The sequence below is a fragment of the Protopterus annectens genome, chromosome 6.part1, assembly GCF_019279795.1.
Source record: "Protopterus annectens isolate FY-2018-M chromosome 6.part1, PAN1.0, whole genome shotgun sequence".
In the NCBI taxonomy this organism is placed as follows: domain Eukaryota; kingdom Metazoa; phylum Chordata; order Ceratodontiformes; family Protopteridae; genus Protopterus; species Protopterus annectens.
This window is the reverse complement of record NC_056738.1, coordinates 399,361,210-399,383,954: the sequence shown is the minus strand read 5'-3', so window position 1 is coordinate 399,383,954 and position 22,745 is coordinate 399,361,210. Positions and strand designations below refer to the sequence as shown.

General features: G+C 41.3%; 1 protein-coding gene across 1 annotated transcript in view; it reads left to right on the top strand.

Moving 5' to 3' along the window:
• PRDX5 (peroxiredoxin 5) overlaps positions 1-22,201 on the top strand; it is a 255,911-nt gene extending 233,710 nt beyond the window's left edge. The window contains exon 6 of the mRNA XM_044075811.1: positions 21,153-22,201. Within this exon, the coding sequence (XP_043931746.1) occupies positions 21,153-21,258 (106 nt within the window). The 3' untranslated portion in view covers positions 21,259-22,201. The remainder of the gene's footprint in view (positions 1-21,152) is intronic.
• Positions 22,202-22,745: the final 544 nt, after the last annotated feature.

Genomic DNA, 22,745 nt, shown 5'->3' with positions numbered 1-22,745 from the left:
CGTTTAAGGATTTGCCTTTACTGGCCACGCTCTCCAATTGATTGTTCCATTCACAGAACTAAAATTGGCAAGTTTCACTGTATAGATGGCCGTTATGGACCCTTTTCACAGATCCATGACTACAACCCATGTTCTATTCTTCAAAATAAACAAATACAGTACTGGGCTTCAGCATACCCTTTGGGTCTTATCTCTCCTCCTCCCTTCCTAGTTGAGAACTGGGTCTCTCAGGAGGTGAAACAGTGCGTTGGATTCTCAGAGTTGGAACCACTTGGACTTCTCGTGTATTCTGCACTTTGGTGACTCTCTGGATGTACCACTGAATAGGTTTGTTTGTTTCAGGGTGCGGGCATACCTAGGAGGCTAGGTGTCGGAGCTTGGGCCCAGAAGCAGAGGTGCTCCGCAGAATTACAGTTTCATAGTTTTTCTCTGACTGATCCTATCAGTGTTCTGGAAGCGCTGCTTGACTGCCCATCTGTGGAGGCAGTTGGAGGATGTTTTTTTCTCTGTGGAACCTGGACACCTGGAGAAGCTTAACAAACAGTGCTTTGGTGCGAAACATAATATCCAAAGGTTGTTACTTTTCCCTTTTTTTTTTACCTCTAGGATTCTAGTATTTATAGGTACAGAAGTCAGAGTTCCGGTTGCTTGTGTTTCAGCCCATCCTGCTGCTTCTGCTTAATGATAATTGGATGTACTTTACACATTTTTGGACCAAGTGCTGTTACATCAAATTAAATAGGTCCTTCTAGGAGCCAGCCTCTAGCTAGTCCGAGATCTACCCTTAAGACTTGCCACATCCCACAGGATTTTTTTTTTTTCCATGTGCATGGCAGTAATGGCTGCTCACCCAAGACACGAAGATTTTATGGTATTGCCATGTCTGAACGACAACCCCACTTTACTCCTCCAACCAGGTATCAACTGTTATAAGTGAGGATTATCTGTTTCCAATATCCAGATCCTTGAGCATTACTATAAATCTGGCAAAATCAAATCTGTTCTTTGTACAGAGTTTGGGATTCATAAGTCCTCACTTGAATCCCACAACCAGATAGCTTCCTTGATTCTTCACCAAATCATATCATTAAGAAATCAGGTGTGGGACTTGCTCTCATTCCTGCCCCTTTTATCAAGATTAATTCTACAAGGTTGTGGTTCTATCCCTTTTCAGTCACTATCTGTTCCTGTAAAACCAGTTTACAAAATTTATTTGCTGGTGGATCTCCAGTTGGACGATTTGTTTCTAGGCAGACTGTCTTGAAGATGAGAGCTGTCCTACTCATGTTACAAGCCTTTCAGGATGTTCCCTTTCTGGGGACTAATGCAAGGCACACTTGCATGTCAGTAACCTAGTATATCAGCAAACAAGAAGGAACCCATTCTTACCCCTCGTGCAGAGTGGCCATGAGGGTTTGGGAATGAGCAATTTCTTCAAACTACTATCTAACTGCAACACATATGTTGAGAAAATCCAACCTTTTGGCAGACAGCCGCAGTAGGTCTAGTCTGATTAATAATGAGTGGTTCCTCAATGAATTGCAAGTCTGATTTTTTTTAACCGTTAGGGCCAACATTGTTGCTACTTTCTTGCTCCACCGGTTATCTTTTGCTTGTCTCCCTCTACCATTGATCTTGTCTGAACTATCCTCTATGGATCCGGGAGCCCAGTCAGGATCTCTTATCTAACTCTTAGGAGATCCAGCATCCAGACCTCCACACCCTTTAAAATTATAGTATGGTTTCTGTATTTCCAGTGATCGTAAGACAGTGCAGGCTTGCTTCCCTTGTTCGTGACATTAGCCAGCAGGTTCAGCACCTCACGCACATTAATCCCCCAACTTAAATTGTTTTCAAGGTTTCTCAAAACAAAAAAAAAAAAAGCAGACCGGGCACCTCTATCATTTCATTGCCCCCTTCTGGAATCTCAAGGTATGTTGCTCTCTCTTGCTGTATCTTACTCTCTGTCTCTCTCTCTCTCTCTCTCTCTCTCTCTCTCTCTCTCTTCTTTCCAGTTTCTTTAGGAACATCTTCCAAAGACTCTGGAGTTTAATCTGGAGTTCCCATTTCACCCCCTGGGAATCGAGCAATTCTTTTTCCCATACATTCTACATTCTAGATAACTGTATGGTTTCCCCTTTTCCAGTAAAAGTACAGTGGTAAAACTTTGCTTCCCCTGTTTGTAGCATTATTTGGTTTCCCAGAAAATTTCTGCCAACAAAAAAATTGTATAGAAGCAACAGATGACATAATATTGGCCTTTTTTTCAGCTTCTAGATCTGCTAGCCTTTCCATTCCTGCCAAACCCCTTTAGAAAAGGTGAGAGATTTCTTTGCTATTAAACTTGAGTTTGCAACAATATCAGTTGACAATAGAAATAAATTATTTCCTTAACAATTTCCAGATTATGTAAAGAGTTCTTGAGAGGAATCCTACTACTTGAACCCCCTGTGAGAGAACCCTCTTTTTCCTTCAGATGTCAAGGTTATTCTTCAAGTACTGAAAGAAAACCCCCTGGAACAGGCAATCAATTGAGGTATGGAAATTCTCTTCATGGAAAACAACTCTGTTGGTAGCAGTTTCTTTGGCAAGTGAAAGTTTAAAGCCTACTTATATAAAATTTTTCATAAAAGAGGGTGTCCCTCTGTACCAATACCTTTTTTTAACCAAAGTGCTATAGAGGTGAACATTAGTCATTCATACAATTGCCAATTATCGTTCCAAATCTTTTTAATATGGCTAACACTTGCTACATCGTCTCTAGGTCCATATGCAATTGTGTTCATATTGCATGAGACCAAAGCTTACAGAAAATATGATAACCTGTTTATCTCCCTTTCCTTCTAACTGCTTAAGTTAAACAGTCTTCACGATTACACTGTCCAAATATATTATGGACACGTTTTTCATACCATTTTTCCCAAAATGGTCTGTAATTGCCTTGTCATCCGAGCCCCATTCTACCAGATGTATAGCTGTCATATTTACTTTTCTCTCAGAGCTTCTGTTTATGACATCTTTATTGCACTGACTTGGTCAAAGACTCCTGCGTTTATGACACAGTACGAGTTGGACATTGTCTCCAGACAGAGCTTCCTTTGGGTCAACAGTGCTCCGATATATCCTTCTTTGAGGGCCTCTCTAGAGTCACGTTGCTGGGGATTCTGACCCATCAATGAGGAAGAATGAAAAGGACAACATCAGATAAAGAAGTTTTGTACTCCCCATAAAATTCCATCTTTGTTGTCCGTTTTCATTCTTCCTCACCTTCTCTCCCAGCCATCCTGCAGCCTTGTCATTCTTAGAAGGATCTTAAATGATATAGAATTTTCAATGTTTTCACTTTAATCCTTCATTTTCTATTTATCTGTCCTGTCTTTAAAATCTGTAGGCAGCAAACTCAGTCTGAGGAACTAGGGATAATGTGGTGCATTATGGAAAGAGGGAGGAGCTCAAGACTAGGATCCAAAGTCTGGAAAATGCATTCCAGCTAGATCTGAGGATCGGATCCGAGACTCGGTGAGAAAGAATGAAAATGGGCAACACAGATGGAATTGGAATGTTATACTGAGTACATAACTTGTTTTTATATTTGGATATGGTGGAGTTAGCAGATCTGTATGCAGTCCTATGATTGCAGCTCTATACATGTAATCAGTTTCAAGGAGGCACATACCTCCTTCAGAAAGAGGAATATGTAATCTTAGTATACAGTGATTTTTATATATCATTTGACATGCATGAAGCATTTTTCTGGTTTTCCTGTCCAACTGATCAAATACCTTTTGGGGCCAGTTAGTCACTCTAAAATTATAAGCTAGAACAGGAAGAGCAAATTGTTTTATAGCTTGGACGTTGTTCCTATATGTCAGGGTTGTTTTCAGTATTAATTTTTGTCTTCTAAAATATTCCTTACTGTGTTTTGTTTGCTTATGTTCATGTTTTTTGTTGACCCTTCATTGTTTCCTAAATATTTATACATTCCCTCCTGCTCAAGTTTCTTTATATTGCATTATTGTCACAGACTGATATTTTCTTTGTGCTGCAACTTTCCTGCTTTAAATGTTGCTTTTGCACATTTATCAAGACCAGTTAACATTTTATATCATCTGAGAAAGTTCTAACCACTTCAAGTTGTGCTTTCTGTTCCTCTTCTGATGAACTATACAGATGTTCTTCGTGTTTCACTGTTGCAGTCATCACATTTGGGTTATCTGCTTGCAGTAGCCCTCAGTCGGCCTGATTATCAAAGTGTTGGGTCCTGCGTTGGTTGCTGTCTCATCTTCCGTGATGTCAGGTAGTCAGGGGTATAAAGCATGCAGCTGATGCCATTACATCAGTCTTTCTTGCCGTGCGGTGCCCGAAGCAGTTCGCAAGTGCCGGTCGGCCGACTCCTGAAATTCTCGTTTTCAAGTTTCAGATCCGAAGTCTTCAACTAAAGCTAAGTACCCCATTGGGGAAACTTTTTCTTGCTCTAAACCGATGTCAGTAAAAGTCAATAATTGTATTTCTTGTGGAAAGCAAATACCTCATAAAGATTTCCATTCGTACTGTATTCCTTGCCTAGGCCCTGACCACGACGTACCTCGCTGTCAGTTTTGTGCCTTATTTAAGCAACGAAATATTCGTCGTCGGTATATTTACACTTCTAAATATTTTGGTACTCGGTTCAATTATCCAGATATGTCTTCGGTAAGCCATCCGATTACTGACATTCCAAAAAAACACAAAGATAAAGACAGAGACAGGCCACCTAGGTCCAGAGCTGCCGACGACGCTTCTCTTAAGCCAGTCGCCAGTTCATCGGTACTCAGTGAGGCGCTTTTGCAGCCCCTGATACCTGCTACTTCAGATTCACAGGCCTCTACTGAGACCCATTCAGAGTCCGGTATGCCACGAGATGCTTCAGCCATGGAACCTGCGGATGTCTCCACCTAGGATGGGTCCGGAGCTGCTGTGCAGGCACCGGCTTCTGAGGGTGTATTCAGGCCTACTGACTTGCATATTAAACTGACACCATCTTCTTCTTCAAGGCCTAAATCTTGAACCATGCCTACTTTAATCAGAGGAAGCCAACCTTCCCTCTCTGAGACCTAGGACTGAACTTGCTTATGATACTTCTGACCGGGATTCTGAAATTTCTGTTTCCTCTAATGACCAGGATTTACTGTTCTCTACATATGAGGATTCTGATGCAGAGGACTCTATTCCCTCTGCTTTCCCCCCAGAGGATTTCTCTTTTGGTGAAACCTTGCGTACTCTTAGGGAGCATTTTCATTGGGAAAGCCAGGATTACTCGGATTCTAAAAAGAGACTTGGGGATTTCTTACTCCTGCCCCAGCACGGGCCTTTAGCTGTCCCTCCTGTACTAGACATTGTTGATGATGCCTTCTCGGAATCTAGCTTGGCCCCTGACTCTCTACCTCCTGCTCCCAGAAAACCTGATAGATATTACAGAGTTCCTGACTCTCACAAGTTCCTTTTTAAAAATCCTACTGCAGATCCTGAGACCATTTCACAGGGATCCAAGGGCATTAAGGCTACTACTGCCAAAAATCCTACCCCCTCTGATAGAGACTCCAGGGTACTGGATAGATTGGTTAAGAAGGTATACACTTCTGCAACCTTGGCCATTAGGGCCTTAAACTGCCAGTTTCAAATGTTAAAGTATCAGCAGCATATTATTGGATTGCTTAAACAGAAAATGATGTTGATTCCTGACTGTGCTGAAAATAAGGATTTACAGAATTTGATGCATTCTGCTGAACAGGTTGGAAGACATACTTTGCAATGTGGTTTTGATTCACTAGAGGCATCTTGCAGGGCTGCTGTCACTGGGTCTGTACTTAGAAGGCATGCTTGGCTTAAGGAGCAATCCTTGCCAGATCATGTTAAAGCTAAATTACTGGATGCTCCCTTAAATCAGGACCACCTGTTTGGCAACAAAGCAGAAGAAGTTCTTAAAAAGATGGAGGAAAAAGCTAAATCTATGCAAACTGTTAAAGATTTCCTACAAGTACAGCCTCCAAGATTTAGTAGGCATTGGCCCTCTAAGAATTGGTCCTTTCCTGCCTCTTCCAGGCAACACCCAGTTTTCAGTCCCAGGGTATGCACAGGACTAAGCAGTGGGGGGTTCCCACTTCCAAATCAGGGAGTAGTAAGACTCCCCCCATGGTAAACTGTCTCAATGACTTAATGTTAAAACTTCCAAGCACTTCTCAACTGACCTTGCTCTGCAGGAAAAAACTGGGAACTCATTACCCAGGACAATTGAGTTTTAAATATAGTTTCCCAAGGATATAGATTTAAATTCCACACATTACCAACCCCAAACGGTTGGCCAGATCTACCCCCAAATCAATGGGCAGAGTCTCAAAAACAAGTACTGTCGCTCTCTCTCTTAAGCATAAAGGCTATTCAAACTGTACCAGAAGAGGAAAAGGGACAATGTTTTTACTCAAGACTTTTCCTGGTACCCAGAAAAGACAACTCACGGCGTCCTATCCTGGACCTGTCTACCTTAAACACCTTTTTGGTGATTCCAAAATGCAAGATGCTAACTCTTCACCACTTGCTTCCTGTGCTAGGCGGAGATGCCTGGTTGGCAACACTCGATTTAAAGGAAGCCTACCTGCATATCCCAATCAGGGAATCTTGCAGATGATACCTACGCTTCAAAGCAGGCTACATGCACTATCAGTTTTCTGCACTGCCCTTTGGCTTATCTACTGCGCCCATGGTATTCACAAAGTGCCTAGCTCCAGTCATTGCATTTTGCAGGCAAAGAAATATTCAAATATACCCATACCTGGATGATTGTCTAATACAGGCAGAAAGCCAGGACATACTTTTGAATCTTCTGGCATTTGTACAAAAGGTGCTAACTTGTCTGGGGTACACCATAAACGAAAATAAATCACATCTCTTACCCTGTCAACAAATTATATTCCTGGGAGCAAGCTTGAACACAGCTTCCCAGATGGCTTTTGTCACGCCAGAGAAACAAATTAATTTGACAGTTTACTTCAAACTAATGGCCACAAAAACCCTGCTTTCTGCAAGGCAAATACTGCAAGCCTTGGGATTCATGACCTCCTGCATTCTACTAATTCCATATGCAAGACTGCATATGAGGAAACTACAGTGGTATCTAAAAAGCCTATGGTGTCAACATTCTCTGGACCTAGAAGCAATGATTCCTATCATACCTTGCCTACGGTTAGAGTTCCTTTGGTGGGCAGAGGCCTGCCACCAAAACAAGGGACTACCATTCACTCTACTCCCTGCCGCCCAAACCCTAACTGCAGACGCATCAGACTATGCATGGTGGGGCTCACCTGGCAGGGAAGTGCATTCAGGGCAAATGGAACCCAAGTCAAATGCACCTGCATATCAATCAAAAAGAAATGTTGGCTGTACAGAATGCTCTGACAGCCTTCAAGGACCACATTCTTCCAGGACAATTAATGGTAAAGACAGACAACACCATTGTTATGTGATACATAAACAAGCAGGGGGGCACCCATTCTTACCCCCTATGCAGACTAGCCATGCCTCTGTGGAACACAACCTTGAGCTACCAGGTGCATCTACAGGCTCAATTCCTGCCAGGAAAACTAAATACACTGGCAGACGAACTAAGCAGAAATATCATGGACCCACACGAGTGGAAACTGGAACCAAAGACTTTCAACATGTTGACAAACAAATGGGGGAGCCTCCCCCCAGAACTACCAATTGGACAAATTCTGCACAAGGACTCCCCACAAACAAGCTTGGAAAATGGATGCTCTGTCCTTCAGCTGGAAAAACCTATCAGTTTATGCCTTTCCTCCTCTGCCTCTCCTCCCCAAAGTACTACTAAAGATCAAACAGGACAAACCAAGGACGATATTGATTGCACCAGACTGGCCACGCCAACACTGCTACCCCCTCTTGCGCAGTGTGTCACTGCTGGCACCATGACATCTGCCTCAGGCCCCTACCCTGTTGTCACAACAGGAGAACCAGATTCTGCACCCTCAGCTTCAAACCTTGAACCTAGCAGCCTGGCTAATTACCTAATCTCTCTGCTACCATCCCACAGTAAACAAGTGTTGGATGTCATTTTGGAGGCAAGGAGGCCTAGTACTAGAAAACCTTAAGGTGAAAAATGGAAAAGATTCTGTGCCTGGAACCAAACTCAAGGGATGGGCACAGCAGCGCCCAATTAACCTAAGATTCTTCAATACTTAACTGAGATGCTTTACAAGGGCCTTTCTTTTTCCTCCATCAAAATTCATGCCTCAGCCATTTCAGCTCATTATAACACAGAACCTCCCCTCTTCTCTCAACCACTGCTCAAGCAGTTCCTCAGAGGGGCCAAAAGCTTAAGACCACCCAGGAGAGCCCCAACTCCAGCCTGGGACCTCAACTTTGTATTGGAAAAACTCAGCCTTCCTCCTTTTGAGCCAGCTGCAAGTGCAGATTTAAAATTCCTTTCTTGGAAAACAGCCTTACTTTTAGCAATCAGTTCAGCAAGAAAGGTATCTGAATTATAGGCCCTTATGGCAGTGGAGCCTTTCATCATCTTTCATGCGGACAGAGTGTCCCTCAGGACCAATCCCTCCTTCATGCCCAGGGTGGTATCCAGTGTGGCTCTTAATCAGCCCATTCTTTTGCCAACCTTTTTTTCTAATCCACAGAACAAAGGGGAACGGATGCTGCACTCCTTAGATGTGCACAGACAACTTAGATTTTACTTAGACAGGACTAAACCTCAAAGGAAATCTGAACAACTGCTGGTGGCATTTGCTGTAGGGGCAGAGGGGAAGGCTATTTCAAAGCAAACCATTTCTAAATGGATAGGCCATTGCATCCATTTCTGCTATAAGCACCATGGAAAACCTATCCCACAGGGGATTAGTCCCCATGCAACCAGGGCTGCATCTACCTCTACAGCCTTGCTCAGATGTGTCCCTACCCAGGGGCATTCTAGAAGCTGCTACCTGGAGTTCTGTACATACTTTCACCAAGCATTACCATTTATCAATTTTCTCTAAATCCAGAGCTGTCTTGGCCACTGCAGTCTTGCAGGGCCTTATAGCTGGTCCTAATGCTATCTAAATTCCTCCTCCCATTCTTAGCTTTGGGAATCTACCCAAATGTGATGACTGCAACAGTGAAACACGAAGAACATAGTATGGTTGTGTGCACTTACCATAAATGTAGATGTTCAAGTGTATTCACTGTTGTAGTCCTGGTTACCCTCCACCAGCCCCCTGACTTCTTTTGACTATACCTCTACTCTCCTTTACTATACTTAAAAGCTTTTTAGTGTATTTGCTTTTTTGTTGGAGGTATAACCTTGTGTATATATATATATATATTTAATTGCTTCCCATTAGGGGGGCACCTGCCATCTGGGGCAAGAAAAACTGATGTAATGGCGTCGGCTGCCTACCTGATGTCATGGAAGATGAGACAGCAACCGACGCAGGACCCAAGACTTTGATAATCAGGCTGACTGAGGGCTACTGCAAGCAGATAACCCAAATGTGATGACTGCAACAGTGAATACACTCAAACATCTACATTTATGGTAAGTGTACACAACTGTACTTTTTAAATCATCCATAAAAAGAAGATAAGTCTTTATATTTGGTTGTTTTCTGGGAGCCAAATTGTACCCACAACATAATCTGTTAAGTAGACAGCTTAATGGGTTAAGGGCAAGATAAAAGAGCAGTGGTGACAAAGCGGCACCCTGGAATACCCCCCTTTGAATTTTTATCCCTCTGATAATAATTTGTCCTTTATCATGGCTTATCAGCAAAGTGGTTTGCAATGTTCCATGGTCAGAGTGATGTAATTCATCATTGTAGGGTGTATCTTACACATCTGAAAGTATTCCTTTATCAGTGTATGTGGGATGCTCTCAAATGCCTTTTTTGTAATCTCTCCATGTTGTACATTGAGTCTTCCCCTTTTTACAATTCTTCATTATGACTATTTAATAAATGATCCTTTGTTTCATATGACTTGTTTTTGTTGCCCTTTTGTTCTGTTGTCATGCTTGAGTTTTCCTCTAAATGCCTATAAACGCTGTTGGTGTCAATTCCAGTATATAGTTTGTATATTGTTCGAAGGCAAGTTATAGGTCTACAGTTTTTATGATGGCTTACAGGTAAACTCTTAAGGAGGAGTATCATTTTTCCTGTTATCCAGGTTGGTGTCTGTTTGGGATGCATATATAAGTAGTTGTTACTCAAGGCTAAATCTAGGATTTTCCAATTAGTGGCTTTTCTTAATTTTATTTCAATTTCTCTGGCTGTTACTTCATCCCATTTCATGTCCTGTACATTTGAACTTATTAACTGTTAATTTTACTTCTTCTTTCCATTCAGCATCTTTGTTATATCCCACAGGGTATTAATAGATATTTCTCCAAAATGGCTATTTCTTTTTTTGGTGGTGTTTCTGTTACTTTTGCTTTGCTTCCCAGTTCTCTATAAAACTTTTTTGGGTCCTCAATGAATTGATTATTTTGTACTGTTCCTTTGTATTTATCTGCTTATCCTCTAAAGTTTTCTACTTATTCTGATATCTTTGGTTTATTATGTACAGTAGTATACAATTTGTCCTGGTCTGTTCTGATACTGCACATTACTTTTACCGTGTCTATGTTTCTAAGTATTTTTATTGATCTGTTCCTGCTTCTCTACTTCTGTGATAGTGACATATCTTGTCTTAAATGCTCTATAGTTTTCTCTTCTTGATGCTTCCATGATGGCATTTGATTTATTTCCTTCCTTTCCCTTATTGCTTTTTGTTTTTTTGTGGTAATACTTTATCTGTTATTAATTCAGCTGCACAGTAATATATCCTATTTACTTCTGTTATATCACAATTATTTCTTTTAATAGTCTTGATTACCATGTTTATGTGTTTGAGACTTCTAACATTTTGGGGGTTATTGGCTTTCTGTAATCTATTTCTTTCATTGATCTTAATATGTCTGTCATCTCTATTAAACCAAACTGCTTTTCTCTTAGATCTTTTTCCTTCTAAACTGAGGACACATGTTTGTTAATTTCCTGCAGACATTCTACAGGAAGTTTCAGAACATCTTCCTGTGACATATTGGCTTCAGCTGCATCCTGTGGTATCCGTTGCTCTTTCATATTTACCCTGCTGTCCTGTCTCTTCACAACAATGATTGCTTCAGTTGCCACAGTTTCCTGCTCCTTCCCTTGCTGTGTATCTCCAACTGAGTTCCTGCTGAAGGCTCCAGAGTATCTTCATGTGGCAACTGATCAGATGCTTCCCGTTCCACCTTTCTCTCATTAATTTAGGGACTCATTGTTTCATCGTGCTGTAACATTACCAGAGTTGGACTTTCTACACTAAGTCCTTCACTTCACAGGTAATCTGTAACTTCAGTTTCTGTTTCTTTAACTTCTCCATTACTAATCATCTTTTTTACTTCCCCCTTTGTTTTCTTATTTTTTGTATTGTGAAATTTTCCTTATCTTGATATCTTTCCATAAATATTGCACCATATTGTCTCTTTTTTTTCTTTCCATATCCATATTTCTTCTTCAGATGTCTCCCGCTCCACCTGTTTCTCCTTATTTTGGGGACTCCTTGTTTCCATCACTGCCTATACTAAATCCTTCACTTCGCAGGTATTTCATAACTTCAGCTTCTATTTGTTTAAATTCTGCTGGACTAGTTCTCCATTCTATGTTTCCCCCTTTGTGAGCTTACTTTTTTGCATTGTGAAATTTTCCATATCTGGGTGGCTTTGCCTGTATTTCCTCTTCAAATATCTTTGGAGCTGCTTTTTTTTGCATTAATTTGACTTCCTCTTTTGTATAAAATTGCACCATATCAGAGCTCTTTTTCTTTCCCATGTCCACGTTTCTTTTTTATCTTTCAGAAGTCTCTTGGTTTTGTTTTTTTTTCCATTTTCACACTTTCTCTGTTGCTTCTTTTTTCAAACATCCTAAAGTTTCGTAGTCTATATAATGTTTTCATTAATCTTTTGCATTAATGATCACAAATTTGCATTTGAAGCTTTTAACTGTTATTCTTGTGGAAGTATTTTCCTTTCCTCTAGAGTGCCTAACAGTCTTTATGAATATCTTTTATCAGGAAATTCTGGCCTTCCTGCGTAATACTAACAATACCTAATTTCTTCCTTATCTTCAGTAGTCCACAATGTCATCTTTATGGGTCTTTTTTGGCCTGTCACTTTTTGTGGACTAGTACTTCCTTCTACAACAGGGGGGTCATCCTCCTCCTGACACTGACCTAACCTCATTGTAGGAATGTTTCCATGTCTTGAGGATTCCACGCACTCATTTTTATCCAGACCTGGCACCAGTGCACATAGCAGGATTGGGCACTTTTGTATCCTGGGACTTGTCCTCCCAGCTGTCGTTATTTTTTTTAACTTACCTGTGTCCATGATATGTTACATAAAATACAGTCTATAAATCAGTGTAGTTTTGTTGAGATTTTGTGAAAACAGCGTCCACCACATGAAGATGCACACCAAGACTTGAGGATAAATTCAGTTCCAATACTACTGTCCTTTTCTTTCTGATTTTATCATTTCTCCATTCGGACCCCATTTAAGTGTAGTAGGTTAGGTGTTCAATAGGTTACAAGGTTTTTAGGTACTAAATATTAGGTTGTTAGGGTGTGTTGTGTAGTTAGCGACAAGCTTTTCTCATCTTAGATTGTTACTCTTTTTGTTTTAAGTAGATTTACATAGGGTAATATTTTCATATTCTTGGTGTGTACTTTGTAGTGTGTAGTTTGTGTATGCTTTTTCTTAGAATTTACTATGGATAAGGGTTTTAAAACATATGTTGCTTCGGCACAAGTTCCCTTTGCAGGATGCGTATAAGCATGTTTACTGCTTGGGGGCTGCCTACTTGGATTCATCCTTTTCCATCTGTGAAGGGTTTGGTTCCAGGGCAATCTATGAGAGAAGGGTGAAGCTGGTTTTGAATGGTCTCCCCCTGGCTAGTGCTTCTCCCATCATTCCTGCAAGGACTCCAAGGCTTTGAACGGGGACTGTAAGTGGTCCACTTTTGTTTCTGCTCCTGGCTCCTGTGCTGGTCCTTTGGTCCAGAAGGTCCCAAGACTTTTGGGTTTCCTGTTGGCCTCAGCACCATTGTCGGCTCTGATACATCAGAAATGATTATCCTTGGTGCTGACTTTGAGTAAGGCTCCTTCTCTGGCTCTTAGTGTGCCAAGTCCCTTTTTGGTGAAAGGGGTTCCTTAGGTTGGGGAGCTTTCCCCCTTCTCACCCTCTACTCTACTCTACTGGAGGTATCACTAGCATATTCTTCATACCCACCCTGGGTCTGAGTCTGTGTGGCTTAGATTCAACCGTCTGGCTTCTTGCTGGTCACATGAACCTCCAAGCCTCCATCGGTGGCTTCATCATCTCAGTCATAGCAGTTTGCAGTCCTTTTGGTCCAGGAGCAGCTGATGAGGTGGGACTTGTAAGCCCAGATGCAGTTGCTCCTTATTCCTTTGGGTCCACAATCCCTCCCTGGATCTTCTGCTCCATCACCCTGCTTTTCTCCCTTGACCCCTTTGGATCCAAGGTCTTTGGGCCCGGCTTTGTCAGATCTGAGGGCATGGCTGTGTTCATCTCCAACCCCCACCTTTGTTTCTTTGACTTCAGCCATGTCAGAGCTGGGCGGACCTCAGAGCCATTGCATTGAGACAGGTGTCTGTGCATTAGGTTCGACTGTCTCATTTTTGGGATCGTCTTTCCTGTTTGGGTTGTCTGCTGTTGACAGCTTGGCTCTGGTTTTGATGTTAGGTGGGGCATAGCTCACCCAGGTTTCTGCACCTCTCAGGTTTCTTCGGATCCTGGGACTGTTGGCTCCAGGTTACTGGTTTCTGCCTCCATCTTTGATGTCATGGAGAGATGGGTCAGTCTTTTTCAGCCATTGTCCCCTCCCCTTTCTCATTTGTGCCTGTGACTAGTCATCAGCCATCTCTGGGACAGCCAGTGCTGGTTGGCCTTCAATCCCCCTTACAGAAGTTTTTTTGAGGACTTCAGCATGGGCCCATCCACGCCTGGGTGGTTCTCCTGCTGGATGTGCTCAGAACTAGTGTTTTAGAGGTTGTGGAAGGAACCTGACATGGTGGAGCCTATCTCCAAGAATTCTGACAAAATTTTCGCTCCACACAAGGATTGGCTGCACTAGAATAAGGGTCTGGTTGTGGATGTGATGCGATGCTGACTGCCACAAAGAGAGAAATCTCAGAAGAGACTTCCTCAGTCCGTCCCTGAATAGAGAATCTTGGGCTTTCAACTGGCTAGGTAAGTGTTCTTATGCCTCAATGACATTCGCTTTAACTACCTTTCCCACATGACAAAGGCTTCAGTGTGATCTTGTGGCTGAAGAGTCCAGGAATGTTAAGACACAGTAGTCTCCAGAGGTTCAGAGGATGCTGGGGACTCAGTTGTCCACTCAAAAGTCCATTTCCAATGTCTCCATGAGGCTTATCTCTAATGCACCAGATGGGGCATTCCAAGCAACCGGAACCAGCATTGCCATTCAAACCCACATTTCATAGGTGTGTACTAGGCTAATGGGCCTGGAGACTTTACAAGCCTAGCCTATAGAATTGCCCCGGCATTGTGCCACCCGACATTAGTTAGTTTCCAGAGCCTGTATCAATTAGAGCCAGTGGAGTGATCCCTGGGGTGAACTTTCTATTGCCCATCCACTCGTCAAGGTTTCTCTTGAAGAGGGCCAGTGAGGTGCTCTCCTTGACGTGTATTGGAAGTCTATTCCTGAGCATGGGCAGTCTCTGGGTTATGAACCTGTCCCTCCAGCATGTTCCTTTGATCGTGGTAATGAGGTTGAGGTGTCTGGAGCGTGTGGTGCGGGGGATTGGGATTTCTTTAGATGTAGCATTTCCAACAGAGCTGGGTCAGATATGGCTTTGTGTGTCAAGCAGAGATCGCCTCTCAGTAGATAGTATGAGATGGAGAAAAGCTGGAGTTTTTTGAGTCTGTCCATGTAGGATATGTGTTTTAAGGCCCAGGATCCTCTTTGTGAGGTACTTTTGTGGCCTCTCCAGCTGTTGCAGGTGTCTAATGAGCTACATTCCAAATGGGGGCATTATACTCAATGATTGGTCTGATGAGGGAAGAGTAGAACGAGACAGTAACCTCTTTCTTCCTGGATGCAAAACCCGTGGTAATGAGATGTGCCACATAGAAGGATTTATTGACCACAATGGCAATGTGGTGGTCAAAGGAGAGATTGCTGTCAACCTGTGTCCCCAGATCTCTTATAACGCCTTCAATGTTCAGTGGACTACCATTGATGTGGTAATTTGTGGGAACTGAGTTTTTCCCAAAGGGGGTGACAACGCAAGTTTTTGGCATTGAGCTTAAGGCTATGGTTTTGACACCAGTCATTTGTCTCAGTGAGGCCTTTCTGTAGAATGCCTGCATCGCCTGCGGAGTTAATAATGGTTCCCAGCTTGCAAATGTATGCAAACTTGGTCAGCCAGAGTCCCCCTGTGTTGGCCTGGACTTCTGAGAAATAAATGCCAAACAGGAGAAGACCCAGGATTGATCCCTGTGGGACCCCACTCGTGACTGGTTGGCAGTTCAACTTGGAGTCTGCTACTTTCACACTGTGGGTTCATTTGGGTGTGGTTGTGCAATTTCTTGGACTGCTTCAAGGCATATTTTATTTATGACCCGTTAGATGGCTGTTCCTTATTTGGGCAGAAGGTTAAGGACACTTCACTTGATGGCCAGAAATCCCAAGCAATCCCAAGCAATCAGACAGCATTGTGCATATTTCATCCTCTTTCCAGAAGTTGTCTATTAGGAAGGTACACTCTGGTCAATGGAAGCGCTTTGCAGTTTGGGTGGTCTGTTGGGGTTTGATTATTTCTCCGCTCCCTTAGAGACAGTTTTGGATTTTCTTACTGAGTTGTTTATGACCGGCTCTAGTTATTCTATGATTAAAGTTGAACTGGCAGCTATAGCTAATTATCTTGTGGCAGGGACAGTGTTCCCTTTTCTGCTGTGAAAGTTTCCAAAGTGTTTGTCAAAAGTGCATGTCTTTTGTGCCCTCTAGTTCAGGAGTGGTCTTGCATTGGGTTATACCTTCTATGTTGCAAGTCCTTGTAGACCCTGTTCTTGAGCCTTCTGCTTTGTCACATCTAAAGTTGTTATCCTGGATGACTTTGATTCTGATGACTGTTACCTCAGCCAGGAGAATGTCCAATCTGCAAGTACTGGCTGCTATTCCTCCATACTTGGTGTTTCCCAAAGATAGGGTCACCCTTTGCATGAACTCTTCTTTTCTCTCCAAGTTGGCCACTTAGAATGATTTGAATTGGTCTATTCATCTGCCTTTTTCTAAATTTTCGAACAAGGGTGAATACTTGCTGCATTGTTTGCATATGCATAGGCATTTAAGGTTTTACTTGGACAGAACAAAGCCTTTTAGAAAATCCAATCAGTTGTTTCTTTTTCATAATCCAAATTGGGTAGGCCTTTGTCTGAGGTTACATTATCCAAGTGGCTGTCAGACTGTCTTTCCTTTGCTTATACCTTGAGAGGTAAACCTAAAAGTCACTGCACTAGAGCCATAGCTGTTTCTATGGCTTTTTTCTCTAGAGCTTCATTAGATTATTCTCACTACAAGCTGGACATTCAGTCCAGGTTCAGGGCTTCTTTTGGCTCCACTGTATTATGGAATGTCATTCCATAGTTCTCCGGGGGGTTTATTTGGCTGGGGACTCTGTACCACAGGTTGAAGCCAGATGATGAAGACAGCATCAGACATGAAAGTTATGGACTTACTGTAACGATAGATTTATGCTGTCTCTGTCTGGTTCAACCTTCCCTCCCTCCACACCTTCCCTTTTTGGAGAGTCTGTTGTACCCAGATGACTGGGAGAGGTTTTGTTGTTCCTTTCCTTGGAGTCGTCTGCCCTTCTTCTTTATGTAGGAATTTTTCCATGGTTTTACTTTAAGAAGGGGCAAACTCAATCTGGAGGTATCATCTAGGGAGCAGGGGATTGTGGGTAGGGGAGGTGGAGCCTGGAGAGTTAATCTTGTGGCTTTGTCCAACTGTAAATCTGAGCCTGATCTGACAGCCCACTGGTTGAACCAGATGGAGACAGACAACATGAATCTATCACTGTGGTAAGTACATTACCTTCACTTTTGCTGCACTGTCTGTATATCTTATGACTGTATCTACAAGCATTATATTGCAGATATTTGGTCATCTTTTCACACTTTTATGAAGTAGTAAAGCCCGGATTTTAACACTAAGACCAGGGCCTCCTTTGTAGGTCATATCACAAATTCATACAGTTATACACAGCATCAGGCACAGTCCTCATATCACCTCACCTGCTAATGGGAAATTTTGGAGCCCAGAAAGTTATCTATCCTCTTTCAGAATAAACTGCTACTATTAGACAGATGTAAAATCTCCACATAAAATGTATTCCACACATAAGGAACTCTCTGAAAAGTAAATGTTTCCTACACTCATCAAGAGATTATAAGAGCAAGAAGATAAGTATAATTGCCCCACTTAAGAACAAGATTTTCAAGGAATACTGAATCTTCTATGTGCCCTGAACACCAAATACAGAGTAATATTAAGATAGTGTGGTAAACTCTTTCCCATATATGACTTGTTTCAGCATTACCCATATTTATGGGGACATAAGATGAATTATTTAGATATATTGATTAAAAAGGCTTTCGTTATGGCAGCTAAGGATATGTAGGAAGTGACTAAACAAAAGATGATAAAAACATGAGAAGTTGTAAGCTTTTAACTTTAGATATGGTTAGTAAAGTGCAAACACTGAAAATGCTTCTGATCCCTTTAAAACTAAATATAGGGCAAGCATATTTTTATCAACTAGAGTAGAAACTGTGGATCATAATTAATGAAGAATCAAAGGAATTTATTTGTGAGGGAAAGAAGGCAAGAGTTAAGTGGGATAAGTTATTGCTTTCCACAGAACTAGAGGTTTAGGATTATCCAATTTGAAGTGATACATTAGCGCTACATAGTTAAGGCTTATATATATAACACAAGCAGATGACTGCAAATCATAGTAGAAAGAACTGATGTTGAAATGGGTGTTCATGAAATAAGTACAGTTGGATTTTAGCTGTAGGTCATTAAGGAGAATAACAACAACAACCATGCAGAATGTTATCGTTACAAACTAGCAGAAGGTAGTTTGAAAACTAAACCAACACAACAGTGGAGAGAGGAGACATTACCAATAGAGGTGACTGCAAATAGGGGCATATTAAATAAGAAAGAGGGAGATGGAATTTTCTGCAAAATTTTACAAAGAAATCAAGGATTCTGGGACAAATAACTAGGAAGGGTCATAGAGTGGGATGAGGCCAAGCAGAAGTTTGGACTGTGGGTTGAAGACTGCCTTCCCTACCAAGGATTGATTATGGGCAATTGAAAGGAATAGGGGAGTGTTACATCTCTGGCATCTCTGCTTAGGTTTATAGTTGAGGCTAGAACAGGAGTTGTGGCTAAAAGAGATAAGTAATAGGGTATATAAAATATTGCATGATAACTATAAGAATGAGTCAGAAGAGACTGGAAAAGATCCAGAAATGAGACTGAAAAGACAATATACAAAGGAGCATTGGGAGAATATTTATATGGCTCCCAAGTATGCAACCCAATCTGAAAGGTTTAGTTATTATTGAATGGAAGTGTTTGCATAGAAATGATACACCTAGTAGACTGCAGAGAATATTTCCACTGGAAGACCACAGTTGTTGGAAGTGTGAGGTGAAAGAGTGGGGTACTTGTGAACATGTTTATGGGAGTGGGGTACTTGTGAACATGTTTTTGGGATTTTAAAAATGTCCTACCGGGTACCTTTAGTCACAGAGTTTGGGGGAGAAGATTATTGCAACTCAGAAAATTATTCTTTTGAGTTGGGATATAGGAACTGAATTGCTTGGGAATAACAGGACCCTACTAAGTTTAATGCTTGTGGTTGTCAAAAATGCAATGATTAAAAAATGGAAATAAAAAGCTAAACCATCTATAAGAATTATTAAATGTTGAAATGGAGATAAAAAAATTGGCGGTGGGGTCTTTATCAAAGCTAAGGAGTAAACTACATAGAAATAAATGGAATCTGTGGGGATAATACATGCAGAATAATGTTTAGAGGGATGAATGAAATTTCAGGGAAGGCAGAACTTTAGAAGTCTAAGGAATGATAAACTGACCAATTAAGAATTCCTAATATGCATGAAAGAGAAACCTCTATGTAAGAGTTTGTCTGCTTTCGTATACCTATATGTGCAGTCATGTCACAGTGAAATACGTGAAGTTAAAGGTGTTTAAAAAAACAAGGCAAATGGACTGCTGGTTTGGGCTGTGGGAAGTATAGCTCTTACAGTCTTGAGTTCTTGAGACTTTTACAGCACAAGTGAGGAAAAGAAGAGAAATCCAGTTATTTGAATTCTGTTTAAAATTCCCTCTCAAAGAACTACAGATATGCTAAGAATCACAAGGCCATTATACATGGTGAGTATTCACAGATGTAGTTAGATGGTCAACACCTGCATAGCGTTACTGTAACAGTGCACCTCATAGGAGACAGCAAAGACATTGCATAATTTGTGTACATTGTATTCTGTTTTATTGATGTAACATCATGCCTGATATAAAGGAAAGCCTACTGTGGTTGTGGATGCAAAAGTGTGTTATCTCTACACACTCACTTTAAGTGAAAGTGTGCCACTTGGCCATTTTTCTTTAGCTGGGTGATCAAAGCCAGGTACATCTGTGGACTTCTTGTGAAGCCTCTTCTTCTTCTTCTTTCGGCTGCTCCCGTTAGGGGTCGCCACAGCAGATCAGCTGTTTCCATTTCTTCCTGTCCTCTGCATCTTGCTCTGTCACACCAACCAACTGCATGTCCTCCCTCCACATCCATAAACCTTATCTTAGGCCTTCCTCTTTTCCTGTTACCTGGCAGCTTCATCCTTAGCATCTTTTTCCCAATATACTCTGCATCCCTCCTCAGCACATGTCCAAACCAACGTAATCTTGCCTCTCTGGCTTTGTCTCTAAACCTTCCAACCTGGGCTGACCCTCTAATATACTTTTATTCCTAATCCTGTCCATCCTCGTCACACCCAGTGCAAATTTTAACATCTTCAACTCTGCCACGTCAAGCTCTGACTCCTGCCTTTTTGTCAATGCCACTGTCTCCAACCCATATAACATAGCTGGTCTCACTACCCTCTTGTAGACCTTCCCTTTCACTCTTACTGGTACTCGTCTGTCACAAATCACTTCTGACACTCTTCTCCACCCACTCCATCCTGCCTCTACTCTCTTCTTCACCTCTATTCCACACTCACCATTCCTCTGAACTGTTGATCCCAAGTACTTAAACTCATTCACCTTTGCCACCTCTACTCCCTGCATCCTCACCATTCCTCTATCCTCCCTCTCATTCACACACATATATTCTGTCTTAGTCCTGCTGACCTTCATTCCTGTTCGCTCTAGAGCATATCTCCACCTCTCCAGGGTCTCCTCCACCTGTTTCCTACTCTCACTACAGATCACAATGTCATCTGCAAACATTATAGTCCACGGGGACTTCTGTTTGATCTCATCTGTCAACCTGTCCATCACCATTGCAAATAAGAAAGGGCTCAGAGCTGATCCTTGATATAATCCCACCTCCACCTTAAACTCGTCTGTCACTCCCACCGCAGACCTTACTGCTGTCACACTACCCTCGTGCATATCCTGTACCACTCTTACATACTTCTGACACTCCCGACTTCCGAAGCCTGCACTTCATAAATAATCACTAGTGATGTAAAAATTTAAGCTTTCAGCTTACATTTTGGTGTAATATGTTGGTAGGTAATGTCAGTTTGCAGTACAACTGAGGCTAATTTGTTGTGCTGTTGCACATAGAAATTGATTGAACAACTAAATGCAGCCGGTTTTACTGCAAGATATGTTCTTGGAAAAAAATCTTAATGGTAGCACTGTAGACAAAAAATTACTTCTATGTCAGTCTGTCAATGAAAGGATAGTGAGCTTGTTTTGATGGTAATATTTTCTAAATTTCAGGTACTCCATGGTGGTGGATGATGGTGTAGTTAAAGTTCTCAATGTTGAACCTGATGGAACTGGCCTGACTTGTAGCCTGGCTAAAGATCTTGTGTCCCAGATTTGAGCAGTGTGGTCTGAAGAACAGGTGCTGGACTTGGTGTCAGTGGCAGTACTGTACATGACTTAAACTAATGAAACCATGGTATAGCTTGAAATATTACTGAAGCAGCTTTCAGCTAACCCTTTTTTTTCTTGGAAGGCCATATCCACATTTAACATTATTGTGTATTGTAGAAGTAAAATACAGCCATTTGGAGTTTAAAAATCATCACTGGTTAGAAAAAAAAAATCATCATGTGGTCTTCTGCACTTAATCTAGAAAAGGATATCAAACACTAATTTTCTCTTGATTACATACATTACCAAACTGTTACATTGAATAACTACACAGCAGTATCTGCCTAAACTGGCTTGTGTCCATTCCTGTTTTTTTAAGCTGCAGATGCTTAGTTAGAAGGATTGCTGAAACAATCCTTCCATTCTGTAATTCACAGCTGGTGTAGCTCCTGGCCAGACAAGTATTCAGGCACTGTACTCCAGGGACATTTTGAAAAATGTTTACTTGAGTGCAGTGCTGAACAGAAAATGGTGCAGATGGAAAAAGAAATAGCATTATCAGGGTGTCATGATCTGTACTGCCTCTAACCTGTTGTCCATTTGTGTACAGTGGCTACTTTAAGCATAGAGTTAACTCTAATTTATCTTAATTAATCAAGCACATCCCTCTTTAGGGATTGTGAACAAAATACTTTTTTGTTGCTCACATTTAACTGTAACTACTACTTGCATTTTCCAGCTGCCGTTTTAAAGTCCTTTTGTCATCAGGCATGTAAATACCTGCTGTTTGAAAAAGAACTAAGCATTCTGATTTTTATGTGGACAGAAAGGCACTTTGATACCATATTACATGCATATTCTTTGTTAATTGTTGATAACAATTTTCAATAAATGATGCAAATAAATAAAATAAAAATGTATTTTGGAAGAATAAAGGATCATCATCTCTATACTGCTGTGTCTGAAGCTTAAGTAACTGTTGTAACATATTTGCATGTATATGAAATTTGACTCTTTCTTGTAGCTGGTAGCATATCTGTGTTGAAGTGTCAACTAAACTAATAACTTTGCTTGAATTCCAGCCACTAAAAGGACCCAATGTACTGTTGTGGCCTCACCTCCTATAGTCATATCCTCAGACTGAAATATTAACAGGCAGTTTATTTGTTTTATTATTAATCCTGACTAAACACAAACTCACACAATCTATGTTTATATCTTGTTTGGGCACATACCTCTCACCTGTCCAGAATCATGCAGAATGTCCAGCTTTTTTTCTCATATTTTTGGTCTGTTCCTTAAAGTTTGTAGTTTTCTGTGAATTGTTGAGAATTAGTCCAAATAATGATAGATATATTGAGTTTCAGACTTTATATGCTTCAGGAAATGCTTGCTAATGAAAAATCTGTTATTCTAGAAACTTTCTAAGTTTATAACAGCGATATTTAAATCTGTCATTATTTTTGAGCCTTTGCCCCCACAGACCCTGATTAT